This window comes from Pan troglodytes, chromosome 1, assembly GCF_028858775.2.
Source record: "Pan troglodytes isolate AG18354 chromosome 1, NHGRI_mPanTro3-v2.0_pri, whole genome shotgun sequence".
Taxonomy (NCBI): Eukaryota; Metazoa; Chordata; class Mammalia; order Primates; family Hominidae; genus Pan; species Pan troglodytes.
The window spans coordinates 38,683,876-38,708,753 of NC_072398.2; the positions used below are offsets into that span (position 1 = coordinate 38,683,876).

The window sequence follows — 24,878 nt, forward strand, 5'->3', positions numbered from 1 at the left end:
ACCTCGTTTGTGTGTTATATATCGGCTGGGCATGATGGTTCACGTCTGTAATCTCAGCACTTTGGGAGGCTGAGGTGGAAGGATTGCTCAAATCCAGGAGTTTGAGGCCAGCCTGGGCAAAATAGTGACACCCAGTCTCTATTAAAAAATGTGTGCGTGTGTGTGTGTGTGTGTGTATATATATGTGTGTGTGTGTGTGTGTACATATATATACATATACACATATGTTTACATGTGTACATATATATACATATACACATATGTTTACATGTGTATATCTGTTTATATATATATTTATTGCGTGTTAAAATGTTTAGCAGATTATATGTTGCTCTTAATTACAAATTTGAGAAGATGTCAATGTACAAATACTTTTTCCAACTACCAATCATTTCCACTTTCATGGTGATGAAAATATATTACTATTATCACTATACTATTAAAAAGAACAATTTGAACTAATATCTTTGGTGAGCCATGGGGCTATCCTTGTCAAAATCTAAAGACAAGCTTGGCTTTCACTGACACTAAAATGCAAATAATTTGAAAAAGTATCATATTTGTAGAATAACCACCAAAAAACTCACTTAGGTAACTACTTGACAGCCAGAGGGTACAGAGAAAGATTGATTGGAAAAGCGAGCAAGATCTCTTTTGGCAAAGACACTTGACATTCAGACCAGCACCTCTATAAAAACAATTACTGAGTTTTCTGTCCCTCTGGGCCCAGCAGGCTTCAGATTTCCTATGTAACTCCCATGAGGCCTCATTTGCAACTCAGATTCTCAAGCCATTCAACAAGCTGCTGCTGTCTAAAATCAACATGGGCATTTGTGAAACTTGACCACAGTCCCTCTCCTGTTCCTCATTCCTTACCCTCCATCCACATCACACAGTCCCCGCAGGTTCCTCTGCACTTTGAATAGGCCCTGTCCACTAGACAAGCACACTCTAGTGGCAGTGACATTAGTGGCAGCACGCAGTGGCTAGTTCAAGTTACACTAGGAGGGGGTGGCATCCTCACAGACTGTGGCATATTGTGGGGTTTGAGTCCTGGCTGCATAGCCTGGATTCAGTCCTCTGAGTTCAGAGCCCTGTGATTCTATGAGCTACTCATTTTCCTTTTAATGAATCATATTTTCTGCATAAATCATCCAAAGTTGGTTTCTCCTACTTCCAAAGAAGAAACTGATAGGTTCAAGAAACTGATACTCAGTACCTGTCAGCATCAGACACTCAGGAAAAACTAGGGAACCTAGATTTGGCTGTCTTGATGCTTTGGAGCTGAAAGCAGCGAAAATCCAGCTACTAATCAACAGTGAGAGTCTGGAAGCTCCAGGTACACAGTGTTGAAATTGTTCATCAAATTACTGTCTGGAGTCACCTGGAAAGAAGCAACCATTGAAGCCAAGACTGGGTGACTGAGTAGACAATTCCACAAAACACTATTATGGGGAATACTAGGATGCACTGCCCAGATTTCCTTAAGCAATGAAGGACTCACTGTCCCAGCTGATGGGAAGTGACCAGCAGAAACTCTCAGCTGGGGATTACCTCCACTGGGGATTGCGTCCACTCAGGAAAGCTACCTCGCCCAAGCCTTTCTGGGGCGGGCTACATCCAAGGACTGATTGCCATGGGGGTAGAAAGGCTTAGCCTCCTCACTCTGCTTGGGACCACTCCAAAGAATTACCCAACCTGCAGAACTCCCTACAGAATCGACTGGAGCTTCCATGAAGACTGCGTCACAGTTGGCTCCTCCCTCTGTCAGGCCCTCCTTCCACCCCTTTTCCTCCCACAGGAATTAATCTCAAGAGGACACCCTAATAAACACCTACAAACTAGCCTCCCTGGGGAACCCAACTTACAACTACTAAGGGCATGATGTCTTTAATTCCAAGAAATATGGTGTAGGCTGCCAAGCAGAGCGTAAAGAATGAGAGTAAGAGGAGAATGACAGGCTCCAATTCCTAAATTCTCAGCTTAGGGTATGGACTGAAACCCAGGGCCCTTCTCGGCCTCTGCTAAAAACCATCTCTTATCTCTTCTAGTCAGCGGGCTCAATAAACAAAAAACCCCAGAAGTTTTATCCTTAGCTTTATTAAATTACAATGTCAGCTGAATTCTCACCCTTGCAAGGTATCTATAGACTTGGCTACCAATCTACAAAGAGTGAAACTCCTAAAAACTAAAAGAGATTTAAGGTGATTAAGAAAAGCCCAAGTCCCCAAACCTCAGGGAACATCACTTGCCAGCAGCGACAGCCCCTTTTTCCCTGTGTAAGGCTTTCAGATGAGGCTGATCTGGCCTTACCTGAAGACCCTTTTAATGAAGCCTCATGAAGGAATTACTTTGCAAGAGAAGCAGATTTTCTTCATCTCTCCTGCTCATCACGCCTCACTGTCTAGAAATGAGCCCCAGCATGCCCCAAGGGGCCTATTACAAGGCTTTCACTCCAAAAGAACCACAAGGTTTTTCTACTTTACATTAGCAAAACTCTGACCTATATATGTGGGATTCTAAGGAATCTAGATGGAGGGAAGAAGACTAAATAGATGGGGTGGAATGATCAATATGAGCACACTTACCAGCAAGTCAGGATTCCACATGCCAGCTGCAGCAGCTGGGAGTGGAGCTGACTGTATGAGTTTGGAAACCCAGACACCACAGCTGCCCATATGTATGGGGCTGAGATGCCAGAAATTCTTTGGGAAGTCAAGAGAGGAAGTAATAGAATGATTTCAGGAGATAAGAATGTCCGAGTGGATTTATCATGTGTGACCTGCTGGCCCACTCCCTAATTATGCCCCTAAGAGAGCTCAGAAGACACTCCCTTCACTGAGAATTTGAGAAATAAATACATTAGTGAGGGGAGCACAAGCATCTCAGAAACGTGTTGCCAAGGCCATTCTCTGTGGGCTGAGGATGCTGTTAAGAGACAACGAAATTCTTTATTTCAATGCGGACACCAAACCCCATAAGTAATAGACTAAATAATGCCACTTAACCCCAAGGTGACGTGTGCATGATGACCACAGTAAGCCACATGGCCTTCCTGGCGGTCAGATGCTCTGATTCACTGGGATGTTTAGAGAAGGGCAACTGATCATGAGGTCCATAGACCTTAGACAGACAGATACTCAAGTTGAACCTCTCTGTGTCTCCATTTCCTCACTGTAAAATAGCGATACGATTCTATCTGCTCATAGGGCTGCTGTGAGAATTACACAGGCTAACATAAAGCTCTTAAAGCAGTGTTTGGCGCAGATTAAGTGCTCAATATATGCTAGCTATCATTTCCACTACTGTTATTTTTATTGTCATTACATAACTGGCAAATAATCTAGTTTTAGTGAACAAGGCTTAACTTAAGCCACCATGATCATTTACCCAATTTCCAGACCTGAGTCAGTTCACAGATCTAAAGACCCTAAAATAGAGAGTCAAATAACCATAAGAAAAATCATGAACAGAGCATGCCAATAGGACCTACAAAATTAGGAGTGGCAGGTATACCAGATGCCTTAATAAGTATGAGCATATCAGAAATAAACATACATATATATACACGGGTATATCACTTCAGAACAGTTTCTGGGAGTTCAAGATACAAGTAAAGGACAAGTTGGTCTACCTTACGCCACTCATCCATAAGAAAGAGGCACAGCTTCGGTAGACCTCTTTGGAATTTGGAGGTTATATATACGTAACTGTGCAAGCCACTCTAATGCATTCACCAGGTGAGCTATCCCTGACCACAGGACACCAAAGAACCATGTTACCTGAGTGGTCCATTATCAACTAGAGTTATCTGATCCACCTAGCCACAATATCAGGAAGCATTCCATTATCAATGGATACATACACATGTGTATACACGTATACACACACACACACACACACACACACACACACACGGAGAATCCTGAGGTCACAATTAAGTTGCAGGAAAAGAGAACTCTTCCTCCCAATATGCTGACTCCTGCTATATGGCTATCCTTCTCTCATCCCACACCTAAGGCCCCAAGAGGACTTGGTAGAGGAGGGGAAACAGCTCTGTTCACTGATGACTGCCCAAGATATGATGGAATCTGCTGGAAATGAACAGCTGCAACCTTATATGTGAGATGGCCCCAAAGGACAGCAAACAAGGAAAAAGCCTCACAGTGGGTGGAATTTCAAGTGGTACATGCCATTGGCCAATTTGTCTGTAAGAACCTAAAACTGATTCATGGGAGTGTCCAATAGTTTCCTGGGATAGTTAGGATTGTGGAAGGAATTCTATTGGATAAATGTTAATAAGGAGACGTTTAAAATCAGGAAAGAGGCATATAAATGAACACCTCAAAATGAGCCCAGTGGAGATATTTGTTACCCATGTAAATACTCAACAAAAGGGCCCGGCAGTCTAAATAACAAGGTGGCATGGCCTGTGCACATCAGCCAGCCTCTTTCCACAGCTGTCCTAATGGGCTCATCACCAAAGTAGCTGCAATGGCAGCAATGAAAGCTTTGCACAGGATCAACAATGTGGACAGCCTCTCACCAAGATTAACCTGGCTACTAGAACAGCTGAGTCCCTAATTTGCCGGTTTTCTATGACCTTCCATATTCTGGTATCAGGCTGATTACACTAGACCTCTTCTGTTTTGGAGGGGCCAGAGAGTCGTTCCTTATTCTCGATGTGAATCTGCTTTCCAAATTCACCAACGTGTCTGCCAGTTTCACCATCCATGGACATACTGACCATCTTAGTCACTGTCATGTTATCAGGCATAACATCACTTTTGTCTAATGACCTCACTTTGTAGCAAATGAAGTCAGATGATGGGCTATGGGATTCACTAGTCTTATCCCATCATTCAAAAGCAGTTAGCCTTACAGAATAGTCTATCAAAGGTTCCCATATACATCATCATGTGATGTTGAGATTCTATCCCATGGGATACAGAATGTGCTCTGAGCCAGCAAACTCCATATGGTGCTCTTACCCATAACCTAAATATGTAGAGTCAGTATTCAAAGAGTGGAAGAGGGAGTGGCACCTCACTATTACACCTCTTAACCTACTCCTAAGATATCTTCTTCCCATCCCTGAAACTCTGTGATGTGCTTGGTTAGAGGTCTGACCACACAGCAAAGAAGTGCTTCCACCAGGGGATGAAACAATGATTCTATCAAATCAAAACCTACTATCACCCAGCCATTTGGGGTTCCTCATGGAACTAGGAGAACAAGTGAAAGAGGAGTTATAGTACAAGCTGGGAGGCCTAACCCTTACTGCCAAAGGGAAATTGAGTTACTCCTACACAATGGAGGCAGGAGGAATATAAATGAAACTTAGGGGATTTTGTGGGGTATCACCTAGTATTGCCATGTCTACTGGTTAATGGAAGACAACAGCAGGACTTGCAATGGCTTAGACCTGTGAAGAATCAAAATTTGGATCACACCAGAGTTAAGAAACCCCAACAGCAGAAGTACTAACCGAAGACAAAAAGAACACAGAATGAAGGGGAGAGTCACAAACCCCCTGATCAGGCACAGAAATTGCTCTATCCCCATCAAAATACCAATGACGGTCTTCACAGAAATAGAAAAAACAATCCCAAAACTCATATGGAACTACAAAAGACCCCGAATAGCCAAAGCAACCCTGAGCAAAAAGAACGAAGTTGAAGGCATCACACTATCTGACTTCAAAATATACTGCGAAGCTATAAAAACCAAATCAATCATGGTACTGGCATTAAAAAAAAAGACATACAGATCAATGCAAGAGGATAGAGAACCCAGATATAAATCCATGCATACACAGTGAACTCATTTTCAGCAAGGGTGCCAAGAACATACAACAGGCAAAGGGCACTCTCTTCAATAAATGGTGCTGGGAAAACTGGATAACCACATGCAGAAGAACCAAATTAGACCTCTATCTCTCACCATATACAAAAATTAATTCAAACCACACTAAAGACTTACATCCAAGACCTGCAACTATGAAACTGCTAGAGGAAAACACTGGGAAAATACTCCAGGACACTGGTCTGGGCAAAGATTCCAGGCAAGGCCTCAAAACCACAGGCAACAAAAGGAAAAATAGATAAATGGATTATATCAAGCTAAAAAGTTTCTGCACAGCAAAAGAAACAATCAACAAAGTGAAGAGACATCCCACAGAATGGGAGAAAATATTTACAGACTATCTAACAAAAGATTAATAACCAGAATATACAAGGAGCTCAAACAACTCGACAGCAAAAAAAAAAGAAAGAATCCAATTTAAAAATGGACAAAAGATCTAAAAGACATTTCTCAAAAAATGACATACAAATGGCCAAAAAATATATGAAAAAGTGTTCAACATAACTAATCATTACAGAAATGCAAATCAAAGCCACAATGAGATATCGTCTCACCCCAGTTAGGATGGCTTTTATCAAAAAAATAACAGATGCTGGTGAAGATGTAAAGAAAGGGGAAACCTCATACACTGTTGGTGGGAATGTAAACTACTACAGCCACTATGAAAAACAGTATAAAAACTCCTCCCAAAAAACAAAAATAGAACCACCATATGATCCAGCAATTCCACTACTGGATACACACCCCATGGAAAGGAAATCAACATGTCAAAGCAATATCTGTACTCCCCATGTTTACTGCAGCATTATTCACCATAACCAAAATATGAAATCAACCTAAATGTCCATTAATGAATGAATGGAGTTAAAAAATTGAAATATATACACAGTGGAATATTATTCAGCCATGAAAAAGAATAAAATTCTGTCATTTATAGAAACATGAATGGAACTGGAGGTCATTATGTTAAGTGAAATAAGCCAAGCACAAAAAGATAAACATTGCATGTTCTCACTCACATGTCAGAGATATAAAAGTGAATCTCATCAAGATAGAGTAGATTGGTGATTTACCAGAGGCTGGGAAGGGTAAGCAGGAGGGGAGGATGAAAAGAGGTTGATTAATGGGTACACATACACACTTAGAAGACAGAAGACCTGCTGTTCAATAGATCAACAGGGTAACTATAGTTAACATTAATTGATTGTATGTTTCAAAACAGCAAGAAAATAATTCAAATGTTCCTAGTATTTAAAAAGGTAAGTAAGGTAATGAAGATCTCAATTACTCTGATTATATGAATGTATCAAATTATCACATATACCCCCAAAATATGTACATCATATATCAGTTTTAAAGGTTAAAAAGTTTTCTTAATGAAAAACATAAAAATTAGCTCTAAACAATTACCTGTATTTTCTTATTTGCTGTGTAATGCATTTACATGTAAATTTTAACTAATATTTCTCTTCATTCCCATCTCTTTCCCCTTCTATTTAATATAAAGGTGTCAATGGTAGCTAACTCTACAACTGAGCCCACAGTTGTAGGATATTAACATTATGGCCAAATTCCAGGAGATGTGGACACTCTCTTGAGCCCACTGAGAGCCTGGACTTGAATAGTTACTTGGGGAAAGAGATGTGTGTATTTTCAGCTGTATAAGAGATAGTGTGTGTCTTCCTGAAGGTGTTCAGTCTGTGGTATAGCACTTGAGGACTACATCTAATAACATTTCCTTGCCTAAACTTAAACCTCGTTTGAACTTGGCAGACATGGAAAGGAGCTGCTCAGTACCCTCTTCCTGAACATTCCTGCGTATTAAGAGAATTCAGCCTCCCACTGGCCTTCAGAAAGCTATAATCACTATCACATTTCCCACTAGTTTCTGATTGCTTTTAGTTACTGAAAGCAGAAACATTTAAAATTTCCCCCAAACTACGTCTATTTTCTCACGTCTGATTATTATTCAACCCTGGTCTATATTCCCCAGAATGAACAGTGGCAACCATGACCAAAGTGAATCACGACTCATTTGCCAAAACTGAAACAGACTTTTTTCAGTCCCCTCTTACTTGGCCTCTCTTCAACTTCTGATAAATTGTGCACCTTCTTCTTTTTTAAACCTTCACAAGACACTTGTTTACTTCCTCATTAATTAATATTCCTTCTGATTCATTGATGGCCCTCTTTTTCTATCTACCTGTCAAATATTAGTGTTCTCTAAAGTTCTATCCTTCCGGTAAGGTATGTCTAATGCAGGTGCTGGGCCAGCCACAGTGGGGGCAGAGGTAACCCCATGTAGACTGGTACAACGCTGGTGTGGACAACATCCACTGCCCAATGCCCTGCCCAGGCAGTGCTCAGGAAGAAGATCTTCCTGGAGCCTGGCCTCCACCTGAGAGCCTGATTACAGCAGCTCTAACCCTCACTAGAAATTGAAGGAGAAGGTTAAAATTAATAATCATCATCAACATCACCCTGAAAAGAGAGAAAAATAAATGGGAAGAAAATTTTACTTTGATATCTCCAGGAGAGGATTAAGGGAAATGAAAGAAAAACAAATGTCACCCTGTTGCCATGGAGCTCCCAATGTCCTCTCAATCACAGGGAGTAGCAACGGAGCCCTGACAGACAAGCAGCCACCACTGTTTTTTTCCACCCCCACCAGGAGAGGATTGAACACCTTCCATGGAGTATGTGAATATCTCTCTCCTTTGATTAATCACATCAAATCAATCCCATGAGAAACAACCTCTATTTATATTCTCTATTTCTGTTAACTTTGCAGCGATCCCTTTTTGGAACAATAATGTATGACGCATAATTTCCCTTTGCTGCCTTATGCAAAATCTTGTATCAATCACTCATCTGGATATCTGGCTGCTCACACTAACACCAATCTGATGTCAACTGCCAGGCAGAGTCCCTGTGAAATTTTACTTCACCTGAACCTGCACGTGAAGTACTCATTAAGCACCTGTGCTGTGAGTGCTGCAGGAGAAAGACCCCAGAGGCAGTGGTATAGGCGCATCTCTAAAGCAGCTCTCACTCAGCTTGGGGTGTTCAGAGGGGGTTATTCCTGGACAGGGTAGAATGTTACCCAGTCCTGAGATTTAGAGATGAAGGATCTGTTGTATATCTTCTTCCATGTAAGACAAAGAGCCATCTTTTACTGTCTGTGCTGCTGTCTCACACTTAACTGCAACTTTTGGATGGAAAAAAGGGCCATCGTGGAAGGAGAGCCCTGCCATCAAGAGGTTAAAAGTGACAGAATAAAAAAATTACAGTATCTCTGTATTAGTTCAGAAGGAAATCAGAGGCTGCCACCAGGGCCCAAAGCTCACATGCCTTCTGCAAACCTTATAACCCCCTTATGCTTATTTTATCTTTCTGAAACATCTCAAGAAGGATTAGCACCAAAACCTTGAAGCTGAAGGTGCCCATGTGCTGGAAAGAAAGGGGATGTTTGCCATACTATTCTCCACATCATGGCAGCCTGGAGAGACGGAGACCCTGAGGAGCAGCCTGGAAATGGCAGGTCCACCAGAAGGAAAAAAGATGCAGTCAGGACCCACTGGGCTATGTGACAGCAAGGCCATCTGAGACTGTGTGGCAGTTAAGTCATCATTTAACACAACTAAAGCAGCATATTAGCTTCTGCCTCTATTTTTTCACCTTTGATTTATTCTGTAGCCCTGGTCTTTAGTCCCCCAAAATGAACAACGTCAACCATGACCAAAGTCATTTATGACCTCCCATTTGCCAAAATCAAAGACTCTCTTAAATCCCCTCTTACGCAGCCTCTTTTCAACCTCTGATAAATTGAGCTTTCTTCTTGCAACCTTCACAAAACCATTGGCTTCCTCCTTTGTTTATTAACATTCCTTCTCATTCGTTACTGACTCCTCTTTTCTGGCTCACCTCTTAAATTTTAACATTCTCTAAAGTTCTATACTTGGCCCTCCTTTATTCTCATTCTACACATTTTTCAAGGAAGTCCTTTTACTCTTGTGGCCTCAGTTATCACATGTGTGCAACAGTTCCCACATACCTGTCTCCATCGCCAATCTCACTCCTGAGCTCCAGTCTCATCCCCGGGAAATTGGTTCCCAGAACCCCTACAGATACCAAAATCCATGGATGCTCACTTTTCAGGGACACTTTTGAGAATGAAAGGAACTATTAATAATGATATCAGGACAACAGATATAGAATAGGACTGCAAAATGGGATATTTGGTCACTCTACAAATCATAAGCCTCAAATTAATTAAGAGTGGAATAAAACAATTATAACATTTAAATCTTCTATTTTCTTGGCTGCCTATTATACTACTTTTCAAATTTTCCAATTTGAAACACTACACTGCTACTTTGTATTCAGAAGTAGTTGCTCTAATACAAAGTCCTGGCTGCCTCCCAAACAACTCTCTTCCCCCAATCCTTGCCATTGGAAAGGGAATTTCATTCCCGTGTCCAACCTCTTCCCCATAGTAACCTGGAAGAAATTCCTGGTTACAACTAATCATGGGATGATTATAATATGGCCATATGACACAGATGATGCAGTTATGGCCACAAGGTACATAAAGGGGGAAGCTGCTGGAGATGCTTCTTGTGAGATTTCTTCCCTCTTAAAAACAGGTATAGTGGAATTTCCATTTCTGGCAATATAACAGACTGTCCCATCTTGAAAATCATGCCAATGGAGAACACCTAAGAAATGCTAAATGAAATATGTGAAAGCATCTTTTTCAAATATATACTTGAGCTGTTTGGAAAAGTCCTTGGAGACCAAAAATATATATATATAAAGCAAGAGCAGAAAAATGGGCGAGCGGTCGTGCATGTCTTTACCCTGGTAGAACCTGCCAGGCTGCAAAGACCTAGGCTTTGCTTTTCACAAGCCACATGTGGGGACAGGTGGCAGTCCTGGGAGCCCATACACATAGGAGGTTAGAGTGACAGCCCACATAAATCCAGATTTCCAAAGCCCAAAATTCCCATTGCCTGTGTCCCCTCAAAACCCCAAGCCAGAAATTTAAGCAGCACCACGTTGGTAATAACTCCAAGCACCTGGCAGAAATAAACCTAAATATTCTCTGGATGAATGTATTCCAGACACAGACACCAAAGAATTCCCAAGGACAAAGCAGCAATTAACATGGGCTCACAATCAAACATCCCAAAATATGGGTGAGAACTGACAGAAGTAAAACGGATAATCAGACTAACAAAGATTGCAGATGTAGAATTACCAGCTATAGAATGTAAGATAAATATGTTTATCATGTTTGAAAACATAAGTAAACTTGAAAGAATATGCAAGGAAAAGAAACTATAAGACCTCACAGATACAAAAAAAGCATCAAAGAGAACTTGTAAATATAAAAAATAGGACAGATAAATCAAAAAGACAAAAAGCAAATTCAAAATTAGAAGAATTTAACCAAATATCAAATCAGTAATATGAACACACATTAAAAAGCATTATTTCAAATGGCTTTTGAATATAGAGCACTCAGTATACCTCCACCCTAAGAGAAAAAAGAACTGAAATGATTCTTAAATGTCATTCAGTGATTTTTTGTCAAAATGTTGAGCATTATAATTTTGAAACTACTCATAGTGTCACCACAAATAATACGCTCATGTAATTAGAAACTATGATCTTCATTAATAAAGAGAAAAGGTACAAGTATAAAATCAAAGTTGCTAAGAAAAAATATAGTAATGTTAAATCTGAATTTAAAATCTCAGTATGAACTCACATTTTATAAAACTCATGTTTTTATAAAACCATATTCCCCAGGTCTACTCACTGGAAATGTTCAGGCCTCCGAACAATAACACCCCTGTAGTAATGGACAGACTCGGATCTTGGCTCCTAAATATAATTCCCCCACTAAAAGGAATCAAGGCTCCTTTGAAGATTTGGCTGATTCCAATACAGGGCTAAGGAAAATATAAGGTGAGCACTGGGATATCTTTCAGTTCCCGAAACTAAGGAAACAGAGGCAAATAAAGGCTCATCAAGAGAACACAGAAGCTAGCTTGACCAAATTTGGGACAATTTTAGCATCCAAAAGGAAAATTACTACATTGAATTGTAAAATATAAAATTATTTGACACTACTATTGAAGGAAAATATTTCACTGAACTCCTTATTCTATAAAATGATGTTTAAAGAGGAACGATTACACATTTGCCCTGGCTTTTTATGAGAAACTGTATTCAGCTCCAGTTTATGATGGAAAAGTCATTACAGAAGAATGCCAGCTATCAAATGCAAGCATAATGATAGATTTGGAAAATCAGCATTTCAAACTCCCACTCAAAAAACTGATTCAAGCAAGTTTCACCAAAAAATGCTAAAACTATTCACTATTTTCCAGGTTATTGGGGAAGAAGATATTCAGATAGCACTGAATTAACACCTCACATGTTGCTTGCTAATTGCAAAGGGATAAATGTACCTTTACAAGGGAGAGATCCGGCACCACCACCATACGCAAGTGATTTGACTTAGCAATGCAAACAGGGGGGACCACCTGACATTATACGCATCCCACAGATACAATATGAAGCACACGGCATTCTATATGAAGTTATTTTTGCAAAAAAAAATTGTTTTATTAAATCAGGACTCTAGAGGATCTAGATCTAACTTTCAGTTTACAGAAACAGATGGGATAGAAGAACAAATTTAAGAATAACGCAATTTTAAAAGGTCAAATCCAGTGTGTGGGACATTCTATAAGACAATAAGTCTGGACTCCTCAAAAAGTCATATCATTTTAAAACATGGTTGAACTATTCTAGATCGAAGTAGACTAATAGACATGAAACCAAATGACGCATTTGGCTGATTCTGGGTTGACAAAATAGCTTTAAAATATATTTGGAGACAACTAGGAAAATGTGAAGACAGACTAGATATTAGATATTAGAAAAGTACTATTATCAAATGTGATATGTAATTGTAGTTAGGTAGGAGAATGTTACTCGGGGGCAAAAATTAACAACTGTTGGATCTACATGGTAGATCCATTGTGTTTGTTATATAATTCCTTCAAACATTCTAGATATTTAAAATTTCTCATAAGAATTGGGGAAAAGTTTAAGTATCATCTTATGACTTCATAGGTGATATGATAGGTATTGTAGCTAAAAATAATTAACCTCTTTAATCTATGAAGCTTTGTTTTTTGCCGGAGCGAGGGGGGTGCGGAGGGGAAGCGAGGGACAGAGTCTCACTCTGTTGCCCAGGCTGCTAGAGTGCAGTGGTGCGATCATAGCTCACCACAGCCTTGACCTCCTGGGCTCAAGTGATTCACCCATCTCAGCCTCCTGAGTAGCTGGCACTACTGGCACGCACTACCACCCTGGCTAATTTTTGTATTTTCTGTAGAGATGGGGTTTTGCCATCTTGCCCAGGCTGGTCTCAAACTCCTGGACTCAAGCCATCCACTCGCCTTAGCCTCCCAAAGTGCTGGGATTATAGGCATGAGCCACCACACCTGGCCCATGAAGGTTTTTGATTTAACTTTTAGTTTATAAGAAACAGAAGGGATAAAGGAATATGCTAAATGACATTATAAGAAGCCAGGTGATAGAACATTCTGTAAGACAACTGGCCTGGTCCCTTCAACAAGCTGGTGTCATAGAAAGGGATGGTGCTAAATAAGACAGTCTTAAGGAACAACACAACTAGATCCAATGTGTAGTCCTAGATTGGATACCAGCTTGGCCAAAACAGATATAAAGGACCTTAGTAAAATTTGATTACTGTCTGGGTATCAAACAAGAACGAAAATTTAGTAATGTGAAAGGATAGAGATCATTTAACTAAAATGAATCTTAGACTACAAAATTATATATATATATGTATATATATATAGTATAAGCTCATTTGGGAGAAAACATAAATGTGTGTATAAAGAACTATAGGAAAAAAATGATGTGGAAGGACAAGTATTGAGAGTTTATCAGTACTGATCTCTGGATAGACAATACAATGCTTCCATTGTAAAACTGTGGATGCACGGAAATGAAAAACAGAAAAAAGCAGGGATTGTAATCCTAATTTCTGACAAAACAGACTTCAAACCAATGAAGTTCAAAAAAGACAATGAAGGGCATTACATTATGGTAAAGGATTCAACTCAGCAAGAAAATCTAACTGTCCTAAATATATATGCACCCAACATAGGAACACCCAGATTCATAAAACAAGTTCTTAGAGACTTTCAGAGAGACTTAGACTCCCCCACAATAATGGGAGACTTTAACACACCACTGACAATATTAGACAGATCATCTAGACAGAAAATTAAAGACATTTAGGACCTGAACTCAGCACTAGATCAAATGGACCTGATAGATATCTGCAGAACTTTCTGCCCAAAAACAACAGAATATACATTCTTCTCATCATCACATGGCACATACTCTAAAATTGATCACATAATCAGAAAACGCTCCTCAGCAAATGCAAAAGAACTGAAATCATAACATAGTCTCTTGGACCACAGCACTATCAAATTACTAATCAAGGCTAAGAAATTCACTCAAAACCATATAATTACATGGAAATTGAATGACCTGCTCCTGAATGACTTTTGGGTAAATGATGAAATTAAGGCAAAAATTAGCAAGTTCTTTCAAACTAACCAGAATAAAAATACAACATACCACAGTCTCTGGGACACAGCTAAGGCAATGTTAAGAGGGAAAGTTATAGCACTAAACACCTACAACAAAAAGTTAGAAAGATCTCAAGTTAATAACCTAACATCAAAACTAAAAGAACTAGAGAACCAAGAACAAACCAATCCCAAAGCTAGCAGAAGACAAGAAATAAACAAAAATCAGAGCTGAACTGAAAGGATTAGAGACTTGAAATATCAGTGAATCCAGGAATTGGTTTAAAAAAAAATTAATAAAATAGACCACTAACTAGACTAATAAAGAGAGAAGATTCAAATGAACACAATAAGAAACAAGGGGGATATTACCACTGACCCCACAGAATTACAAACAACCATCAGAGAATATTATTAATATGTCAAACTAGAAAATCTAGAAGAAAGTTATCATTTCCAGGACACATATACCCTCCGAAGACTGAACCAGGAAAAGAACTGAATTCCTGAACAGACCAATAAGAAGCTCTGAAATTGAGGCAGTAATAAATAACTTACCAACCAAAAAAAGCCCAGGACCAGATGGATTCACAGCTGAATTCTACCAGATGTACAAAAAAGAGCTGGCACCATTCCTACTGAAACTATTCCAAAAAACTGAGAAGGAGAGATTCCTACCTAATTCATTCTATGAGGCCAGCATCATCCTGATACCAAAACCTGGCAGAGACACAACAAAAGAAAACTTCAGGCCAATATCCTTGTGCACATCAATGCAAAAATACTCAACAAAATACTGGCAAACTGAATCCACCACCACACCAAAAAGCTTATCCACCACAATCAAGTAGGCTTTATCCCTGGGATGCAAGGTTGACTCAACATATGCAAATCAATAAATGTAATTCATTACAAAAACAGAACTAAAGACAAAAACCACATGATTATCTCAATAGATGCAGAAAAAGCTTTCAATAAAATACAGCATCCATTCATGGTTAAACACTCTCAATAAACTAGATATTAAAGGAACATACCTCAAAATAATAAAAGCCATCTATGACAAACCCACAGCCAACATCATACTGAATAGGCGAATGCTGGAAGCATTCCTCTTGAAAACTGGTACAAGATAAGGATGCCCTCTCTTACCACTCCTATTCAACATAGTATTGGAAGTTCTGGCTGGGGCAATCAGGCAAGAGAAAGAAATAAAGTGTATCCAAATAGGAAGAGAAGAAGTAAAACTACCCGTTTATAGGTGACATGATCCATGTTGAGAAAATGCCATCGTCTCAGCCCAGAAGCTTCATAAGCTGATAAACAACTCCAGCAAAGTCTCAGGATACAAAATCAATGTGCAAAAATCACTAGCATACCTATATACCAACAACAGTCAAGCTGAGAGCCAAATCAGCAACAAACTACCATTCACAACTGCCACAAAAAGAATAAAATACCTAGCAATGCAGCTAACTAGGGAAGTGAAAGATAGCTACAAGTATAACCACAACCCACTGCTCAAAGAAACCAGAGATGATACAAAACAAATGGAAGAACATTCCATGCTCATGGATGGGAAGAATCAATATTGTGAAAATGGCCATACTGCTCAAAGCAGTTTATAGGTTCAATGCTATTCCTATTAAACTACCATTGACATTCTTCACAGAACTAGAAAAAAATTATTTTAAAATTCATATGGAACCAAGGAAGAGCCCATATATCCAAGGCAATCCTAAGCAAAAAGAACAAAGCTGGAGGCATCATGCTACCCAACTTCAAACAACACTAAAGGGCTATAGTAACCAAAACAGCATGATACTGATACAGAAACCGACACATAGACTGACAAAACAGAATAGAGAACCCAGAAATAAGGCCACACATGTACAACTATATGAACTTCAACACACCTGGCAAAAACAAGCAATGGGGAAATAATTCCCTACTCAATAAATGGTGCTGGGTAACCGGCTAGCCACATGCAGAAGACTAAAACTGGACCCCTTCTTTATAGCACATACAAAAATTAACCCAAGATCGATTAAAGATATAAATGTAAAACCCAAAACTATAAAAATCCTGGAAGACAATCTAGGCAATACCATTTGGGACACAGGCATGGACAAAGACTTCATGACGAAGACAACAAAAGCAATTGCAACAAAAGCAAAATTGACAAATGGGATCTAATTAAAGAGCTTCTGCACAGCAAAACAAACTATCAACAGAGTAAACAGACAACCTACAAAATGGGAGAAAATTTTTGCAAACTATGCATCTGACAAAGGTCTAATGTTTAGCATCTCAAAGAACTTAAATGTACAAGAAAAAAATAAACAATCTCATTAAGTAATGGGCAAAGGACATAAACAGACTTTCCAAAAGAAGACATACATGTGGCCAACAATCATGTGGGGAAAAAAAAGCTCAGCATCACTGCTCATTAGAGAAATGCAAATCAAAACCACAATGAGATCCCATCTCATACCAGTCAGAATGGCTGTTATTAGAAAGTCCAAAAATAACAGATGCTGGCCATGTTGTGGAGAAAAAGGAACACTTATACACTGTTGGTAAGAGTGTAAATTAGTTCAACCATTATAGAAGACAGTGTGGCAACTCCTGAAAGACCTAAAGACAGAAATACCATTTGACCCAGCAATCCCATTACTGGGTATATACTGAGAGGAATATAAATAGTGCTGTTACAAAGACACACTCGCGTATGTTCATTGCAACACTATTCACAATAGCAAAAACACGGAATCAACCTAAATGCCCATCAATGATAGCCTGGATAAAGAAAATGTGGTACATATACACCATGGAATACTATGCAGCCATAAAAAAGAACAATATCATGTCCTTTGCAGGGACATGGTTGGAGCTGGAGGCATAGAAGGGAACAACATGCACTGGGGCCTATCACGGGGTGGAGGGTGGGAGGAGGGAAAAGATCAGGAAAAATAACTAATGAGTACTCAGCTTAATAGCTGGGTGATGAAATAATCTGTACAAAAAAAAAACCCATGGCACAAACTTACCTATGTAATAAACTTGCACACGTACCCCTGAACATAGAGAGTTAAAAAAAAAGAAAAAAAAACCTAAAGACTCTACAAAAAAACTATTTGAATTGATAAACAAATCCAGTAAAGTTGCAGGGTACAATTATACAAAAATCAGTATCATTTCTATACACCAACAGTGAACTAAAGAAATCAAGAAGGCAATCCCATTTCTAATAGCTAAAAAAATGTGAAATAACTAAGGAGGTGAAGACCTTCACAAGGAAAACTGCAAAACGCTGACGAAAGAAATACGAACACTGAAGAGGATACAAAGAAATGGAAAGACATCCCATGCTCATGGATTGAAAGAATATTGTTAAAATGACAATACTACTCAAAGCAATTGATAGATTTAATACAATTCCTATCAAAATACCAGTAACATTCTTCACAGAAATAGAAGAAAAAAACCTAAAAATTGTGTGGAACCACAAAAGATCCTGACCAGCCAAAGCAATTCTGAGCAAAAAGAACAAAGCTGGAGTCAGAACACTGCCAGACCTCAAAATATACTACAAAACTGTAGTAACCAAAACAGCATGGTACATGCATAGAAACAGGCATGTAGATCAATATAAAAGAACAGAGGATCCAGAAATTAATCCACATATCTACAGCCAACTGATTTTTGACAAAGATGCCAAAAACACTCATTAAGGAAAGGACAATCTGTTCAACAAATGGTACTGAGAAAACTGGATACCCATATGCAGAAGAATGGAACCAGACCCCCACCTCTCACCCTCAAAATGGATCAAAGACCTATGTGTATACCTGAAGCAATAAAAATACTAGAAGAAAGCATTAGGAGAATCCGTCAGGACATTGGTCAGGGAAAGATTTTATAAGTAAGACTTCTAAAGCACAGGCAACAAAAGCAAAAATAAACAAATGGGATATATCAAACTAAAAAGCTTCTGCAAAGAAAAGGAAACAACAGAGTGAAAAGACAACTTACAGAATAGGAGAAAATATTTGCAAACTACTTATCCAATAGGTGATTAATATCCAGAATATACAAGGAACTCAGACATCTCAACAGCAAACTAAACAATCTGATTTAAAAATGGGCTAATGATCTGAACAGATATTTTCTCAAAAGAAATGGTCAATAAATATGTGAAAAGCTCAATATCACTAATCATGAGGGAAATGCAAATCAGAACCACAATGGGATATCATCTCACCCCAGAGTTAGGATGACTATTATGAAAGTGGCCAAAAAAATAACAAATGGTGATGAGGATGAAGAGAAAAGTGAATTCTTACACATTGTTGGTGGGAATGCAAACTAGTATAGCCACTATGGGGAACAGTATGGAAGTCCTTCAAAAAACTACAAATAGAACTACCATATGATCCAGCAATCCCAGTACTGTGAATTTATCCAACGAAAAGGAGATCATTATATTCAAGAGACATCTATACCCCATGTTTACAGTAGCACTATTCACAACAGCCAAGATATGTAATCAACCTAGGTGTCCAACAACAGATAAATGGATAAAGAAAATGTGGTATTTAAAGCTGGGCATGGTGGCTCCTGCCTATAATCCCAGCACTTTGGGAGGCTGAGGTGGGCAGATCACTTTAGGTCAGGAGTTCGAGACCAGCCTGGCCAGCGTGGTGAAACCCCATCTCTACTAAAAATATAAAAATTAACCAGGTGTGGTGGCGGGCACCTGTAATCCCAGCTACTCAGGAGGCTGAGGTAAGAGAATACTTGAAACCAAGAGGCAGAGGTTGCAGTAAGCCGAGGTCATGCCACTGCACTCAAGCCTGGGTGATGGAGCGAGACTCCGTCTCAAAAAAAAAAGAAAAAAAAGAAAATGTGGTATTTTTACACCATGGAATACCATGCCACCATAAAAAAGAATGAAATTTTGTTGTCTGAGGCAACAAAGATGGAACTGGGGGACATTCTGTTAAGTGAAATAAGCTAGAAACAGAAAGTTAACACCACATGTTCTCACTCATAGGTGGAAGCTAATAAATGTTCATACAGAAGTGAAAAAACAGAAGAGAAAATACTAGAAGCTGGAAAGGGAGGGATAGGGAGACATTTGTTAAAAGATACAAAATTACAGTAGGTAGAATAAGTTCTAGTGTTCTATAGTACTGTAGGATGACTAGAGTTAATAATATATTACAGTTTCAAATAGCTAGAAGGAAAATACTGAATGTTCCCAACACAAAGAAATGATAACTATTTGTGATGATGGATATGCTAATTACCCTGATCTGATCACCATACATTGTATGTATCAAAACATCACTACGTACCCCATGAGTATGTACAATTATTATTTGTCAATTTAAAAAATTATTTTGAATGGTTTATATTTTATCAGTCTATGATGCAAATGTACACAATAACTAAAGATTTTTTTAACTTTAAAAGCTTTAGAAGAAAATGGAGAATATTTTTATCATCTTGGAGTAGGAGATAATTATTTTTGAAAGACCCAAAAAAGTAAAAATGATAAATAAAAATGACTAAATGCAACTACATTAAAATAAAGCCTTTTATGCTGTCAAAAAACAACATAAAAACATTAGAAGTCAAACCACAAACCAAAAGATGTCAATATTTGCAACTACACATATGACTTTTTTTAAATAATATAAATGTTATGAATCCACAAGAAAAAGACAGAAATCCCATTAGAAAAATGGGCAAAAGTTAACAGTTATTTCATTAGAAATTATATACCAGGCCAGGCACAGTGGCTCATAGCTGTAATCCCAGCAATTTGGGAGGCCGAGGTGGGTGGATCACTTGAGGTCAGGAGTTCAAGACCAGCCTGGCCAACATGGTGAAACCCCGTCTCTACTAAAAATACAAAAATCAGCTGGGCACGGTGGTGCATGCCTGTAATCCCAGCTACTTGGGAGGCTGAGGCATAGAATTGCTTCAACTCAGGAGGTGGAGGTTGCAGTGAGTTGAGATCGCCCCACTGTACTTCAGCCTGGGTGACAGAGTGGGACTGTCTCAAAAATAATTAAGAAATGATATACCAAAGTCCTTTAAGCCTATGAAAAGATGCTCAAACTTATTAGTAACCAAGGAAAGGCAAATTAAAACTATGAGATAAAATTCACACCCACCAGATTTTCAAAATTAAAAGATACGTGAATTTCTGGGTTCTCTATTTTTTTATATTGATCTATGTGCCTGTTTTTATGCCAGTACCATGATGTTTTGGTTACTACAGCTTTGTAGTATATTTTGAGGTCTGGCAGTGTTCTGACTCCAGCTTTGTTCTTTTTGCTCAGATTGCTTTGGCTATTCAGGATCTTTTGTGGTTCCACACAAATTTTAGGGGTTTTTTTTTCTATTTCTGTGCAGAATGTCACTGGTACTTTGATAGGGATTGTATTAAATCTATAAATTGCTTTGAGTAGTATCAAGTGTTGGTGAGAATTTCAAGCAATGGAAACACACTGCCGAGAAGAGCATAAATTGGTTTCGCCAAATTAAAAAATAATTTTTCTTATAAATCTGAACAAATATACTACCCACAATACTTATTTCAGAATACATATATATTTGAGCAATGCTTGACAAACTCTGGATAGTGAATCACCCAATTCAGAGATTCAAATATTTTAAAATATTCCAATATTTTAAAATAGAATAATATGGAACCGAAAATATCAGTCAGTATTCATTGCAGGTGGTTCAAGGTAAAGTATGGCTTTGTGAGAGTTTACACACACACACAGACATGCATACACTCATGCACACACCTGTAATGCAAAACGTATTTCTTTGTTTTGTTTTTTTTTTTAAATTTTATTATTATACTTTAAGTTTTAGGGTACATGTGCACAATGTGCAGGTTAGTTACATATGTATACATGTGCCATGCTGGTGGGCTGAACCCATCAACTCGTCATTTAGCATTAGGGCAAAATGTATTTCTTACTGTGGGTAATGTGCCAAAGAGTTTGAAAGTTATGGCCCTACAGGGAAACCCTTACACATGAGCTCCAAGAGACACAGAAATGGCATTATATGGAATAGCAAAACCCTGTAAAAAACTCAAGTGTCCTCGTATATGTAGAATGGACAAATAACTTCTTGTATATGGATACACTGGAATGCTATACAGCGGTGAAAATAAGTGCTACCTAGTTACATGTCTTAACATGAATGCTTCTCAAAAACATAATGTTAAACAAGAAAACCAAGTCACAGAACATACATAACAAGCATGAATCTATTCATACGAAGAGGTGTTAACATATGCAATTTTAAGGATTTAACTGTGGTAAAAGTACAAAGAAAAAGAAGAAAAGGATAAATACAATATTCAGGTTATCTTTTCAGAGAGGGTAATAGAGGCTGATGGGATAAGGAGTACAAACTAAGGGCTTCTACGATTCTGGTTAGTTCTTAAGCTGAATGATGGACACACAAAAGGTGTGTTGGTGACATCAGAGTCACATAATTTACTACCCCTAGTGCTGATCTTAAGTATCATTGTTTTTTGGAATAACTTCCTTATTGTTTAAGCCCCATTTTGAGTTGTGTCTTCCATTACTTTTAGTTTAAACACCCTCAAGCTGAAACAGTCCCTTAGTTTGAATCCCGTACAACTGGGATCTGACTTAGTATAAGCTATCATTTAATCATATTCTGTTTGTCTAATTGTATCATTAAAACTTTACAATATTAGCAACTCCAAACTATAAAAAGTTTTGTTTGGAAGAAAGAGACTATCATTAAACTAGCTTAGCATTTTTTCAATCTTAAAGGTTTCGTCCTTGGAAACATTCTGATTAAGTACGTGTGATACCAAGAACAATCAAGATTTGTTTAAGAAGATCTATGAAATGTTAAACAGATAAAGAAGGAGTCGGGCTTGTACTCTTGCCCTCAGCAGGGAACAGCTTGATCTGCCTGGAGGATCACACAGTTATTGGAGCTACAGGCTGGAGGTCAGAGCACAGGCAGAAGTCAGCCACTGCGGGAGTCCTCAAAAGGAGAGAGAACAAGGAAGTGAAGAGATTTTATTCAGAAAAGGGCGTGGGCTCTGCTGTTTTGGCCAGAGGAATAAAAGAACAGTGGTTTCTCCACAGACAAATCCTATACTGGAGACTAGCCCTGCTGAGGAAGTAAGACTTCCATGCCACCTCCCTGGCAGACATACAGGAAAGGGTAGATAAGGAAAGGGGATCTACAGAGGGAAATACACACACGCCATTTATTCTATCCCCCAGACAGTGCACGAGGTACACCCTCAATGTGCAGCACTGCCTAATATCCTCCTATTATTCCACAAAGCTAAGTCTCCCTATTTTACAGATGAGGGTGCTGGAGCTGAGAGGTTAAGTAAACTGCCAAGGTTACACACCAGTCATTGGTGAAGCTGAAACTCAAACCTATGGCTGTGTGATCCTGAAACTCATTCTTTTTTTGAGACAGAGTCATGCTTTGTCACCCAGGCTGGAGTGTGGTGGCATGATCTTGGCTTACTGCAACCTCCACCTCCCAGATTCAAGTGATTCTCCTGCCTCAGCCTCTCGAGTAGCTGGGATTACAGGTGTCTCTCACCACACCCAGCTAATTTTTGTATTTTTAGTAGAGACATGATTTCACCATGTTGGCCAGGCTGGTCTCAAACTCCTGACCTCAAGTGATCTGCCCGCTTCAGCCTCCCAAAGTGCTTGGATTACAGGCATAAGCCACCACACCCAGCCTCATATTCTTTAATACCTTATGCACAAAGAACAAGGAAGACTGTGGAACAACTCAATCTTGGAGCATTCTCTCTTAGAATGAACTGAAAGCTGCCCCCAGCAACTCCTGCCTTCTACTCCTAAACACAATATTGGCCACGCTGTGAAGATGTGGACCCAGCTAAGGTCAGTAGGATCCCATTACAGAGAAGAATGCCACCATTCTTGGTCCCCAGACTACAAGCACAGCCCTCACTTCTGTCAGCTACATCAACCACTTCTCACAAGCATAATCTTGGCCACAAGAGGAGTAGGTTAAAAAATAATAATAAAGAGGGTTTGCTCTAGGCACCTGTACCCCTGCTCGCCCCCACTCCAGCTCCACTCTGATGCTAACTGTTGGACTATTGGGGCTCATCCCACTGTTGGTGATTCCCACAATTACCTAAGGTCCAACAAGAGACAGTCTCCAGGAGGGGGATGCTGCTGTAGATGGCATGCATGTACATCAGGTGAGCCATCAGCTCGGCCAGCCACCACCAGCAAAGAAGGCGGCCCAGCCCCAGGGCCAGGACACACAGGCTGGCCTTCAGGGAGTCATGCTCCTGCTGCTGCATCTAAAGTGGAAACAAAAGAGGTCATTAGATGGTGCCTTGATTTCTAAAACAGTCCCTTAGATAAGATTTTTCATAAACTTGCCACAAATATTATTGCTATGCCAGCTGACAGAGGGTTGGTTTGGTTTGTCTTGGGAACACTCAATGTTCTTGGTTGGAAGAATCATATTTCAGCTTGAACATTTGTCTCAAAATAAGAATGGGGGTTGGGGGTCAACAAGCTAGCCTAGTGCCAAGAGCCAAAGACACGTTCTGCACTGATCTCTCCACTTCAGCATCAGCCCTGGAAAAACCCAAGAAGGGAGGGCAGCACTCAGTGTATTTTCCCCACTGGGAATTTGGAGTTTTGGGCTACAGGTACCACCCTGCCTGAATTCTTCCATCACCTACTCATGTCTGAGGCTGGCAAAAGCAGGTCCCAGTCAAAAAGACACACAGGACTGGTAGAAGAGAAAGAGAAAAAGATGGGCTGAGAGCAAGGGAAAATGATGTGTGGGCATGTCATTTCACTCTAAGTTGTTTTTTGAAACATGGCAGACAGTATGCAGAACAAGTCTCTTGCTTAGTAGGCAGCAGAGCATAACAGTTAAGAATACAGACTTTAGAAAATGTAAAATAAGGTGGGGCATGGTGACTCACACCTAGAATCCCAGGACTTTGGAAGGCCCAGGTGAGCAGATCACCTGAGGTCAGGAGTTCGAGACCAGCCCGGCCAATATGGTGAAACCCCATCTCTACTAAAACTACAAAAACTAGCTGGGCATGGGGTGGCACATGCCTGTAATCCCAGCTACTCAGGAGGCTGAGGCAGGAGAATTGCTTGAACCTGGGAGGCGGAGGTTGCAGTGAGCCAAGATCACACCACTGTACTCTAGCCTGGGTGACAGAGCAAGACTCTGTCTAAAAAACAAAACAAAACAAAAGTAAAATAAGTCACTTCGGGTAGTTTTGCCATCAAAACAATATTGAGTTTCACTCCATAAACT

General features: G+C 39.4%; 1 protein-coding gene across 6 annotated transcripts in view; it reads right to left on the minus strand.

Moving 5' to 3' along the window:
* HHAT (hedgehog acyltransferase) overlaps positions 1–24,878 on the minus strand; it is a 347,324-nt gene that overhangs the window by 232,329 nt on the left and 90,117 nt on the right. For all 6 annotated transcript variants that reach the window (XR_010150711.1, XM_016938140.4, XM_001169263.6 and 3 more), the window contains one exon: positions 23,721–23,892. Coding sequence is in view for 5 of the 6 variants with exons in the window: in XM_016938140.4 (XP_016793629.3) it covers positions 23,721–23,892 (172 nt within the window). In the remaining variant the exon portion in view is untranslated. The remainder of the gene's footprint in view (positions 1–23,720; positions 23,893–24,878) is intronic.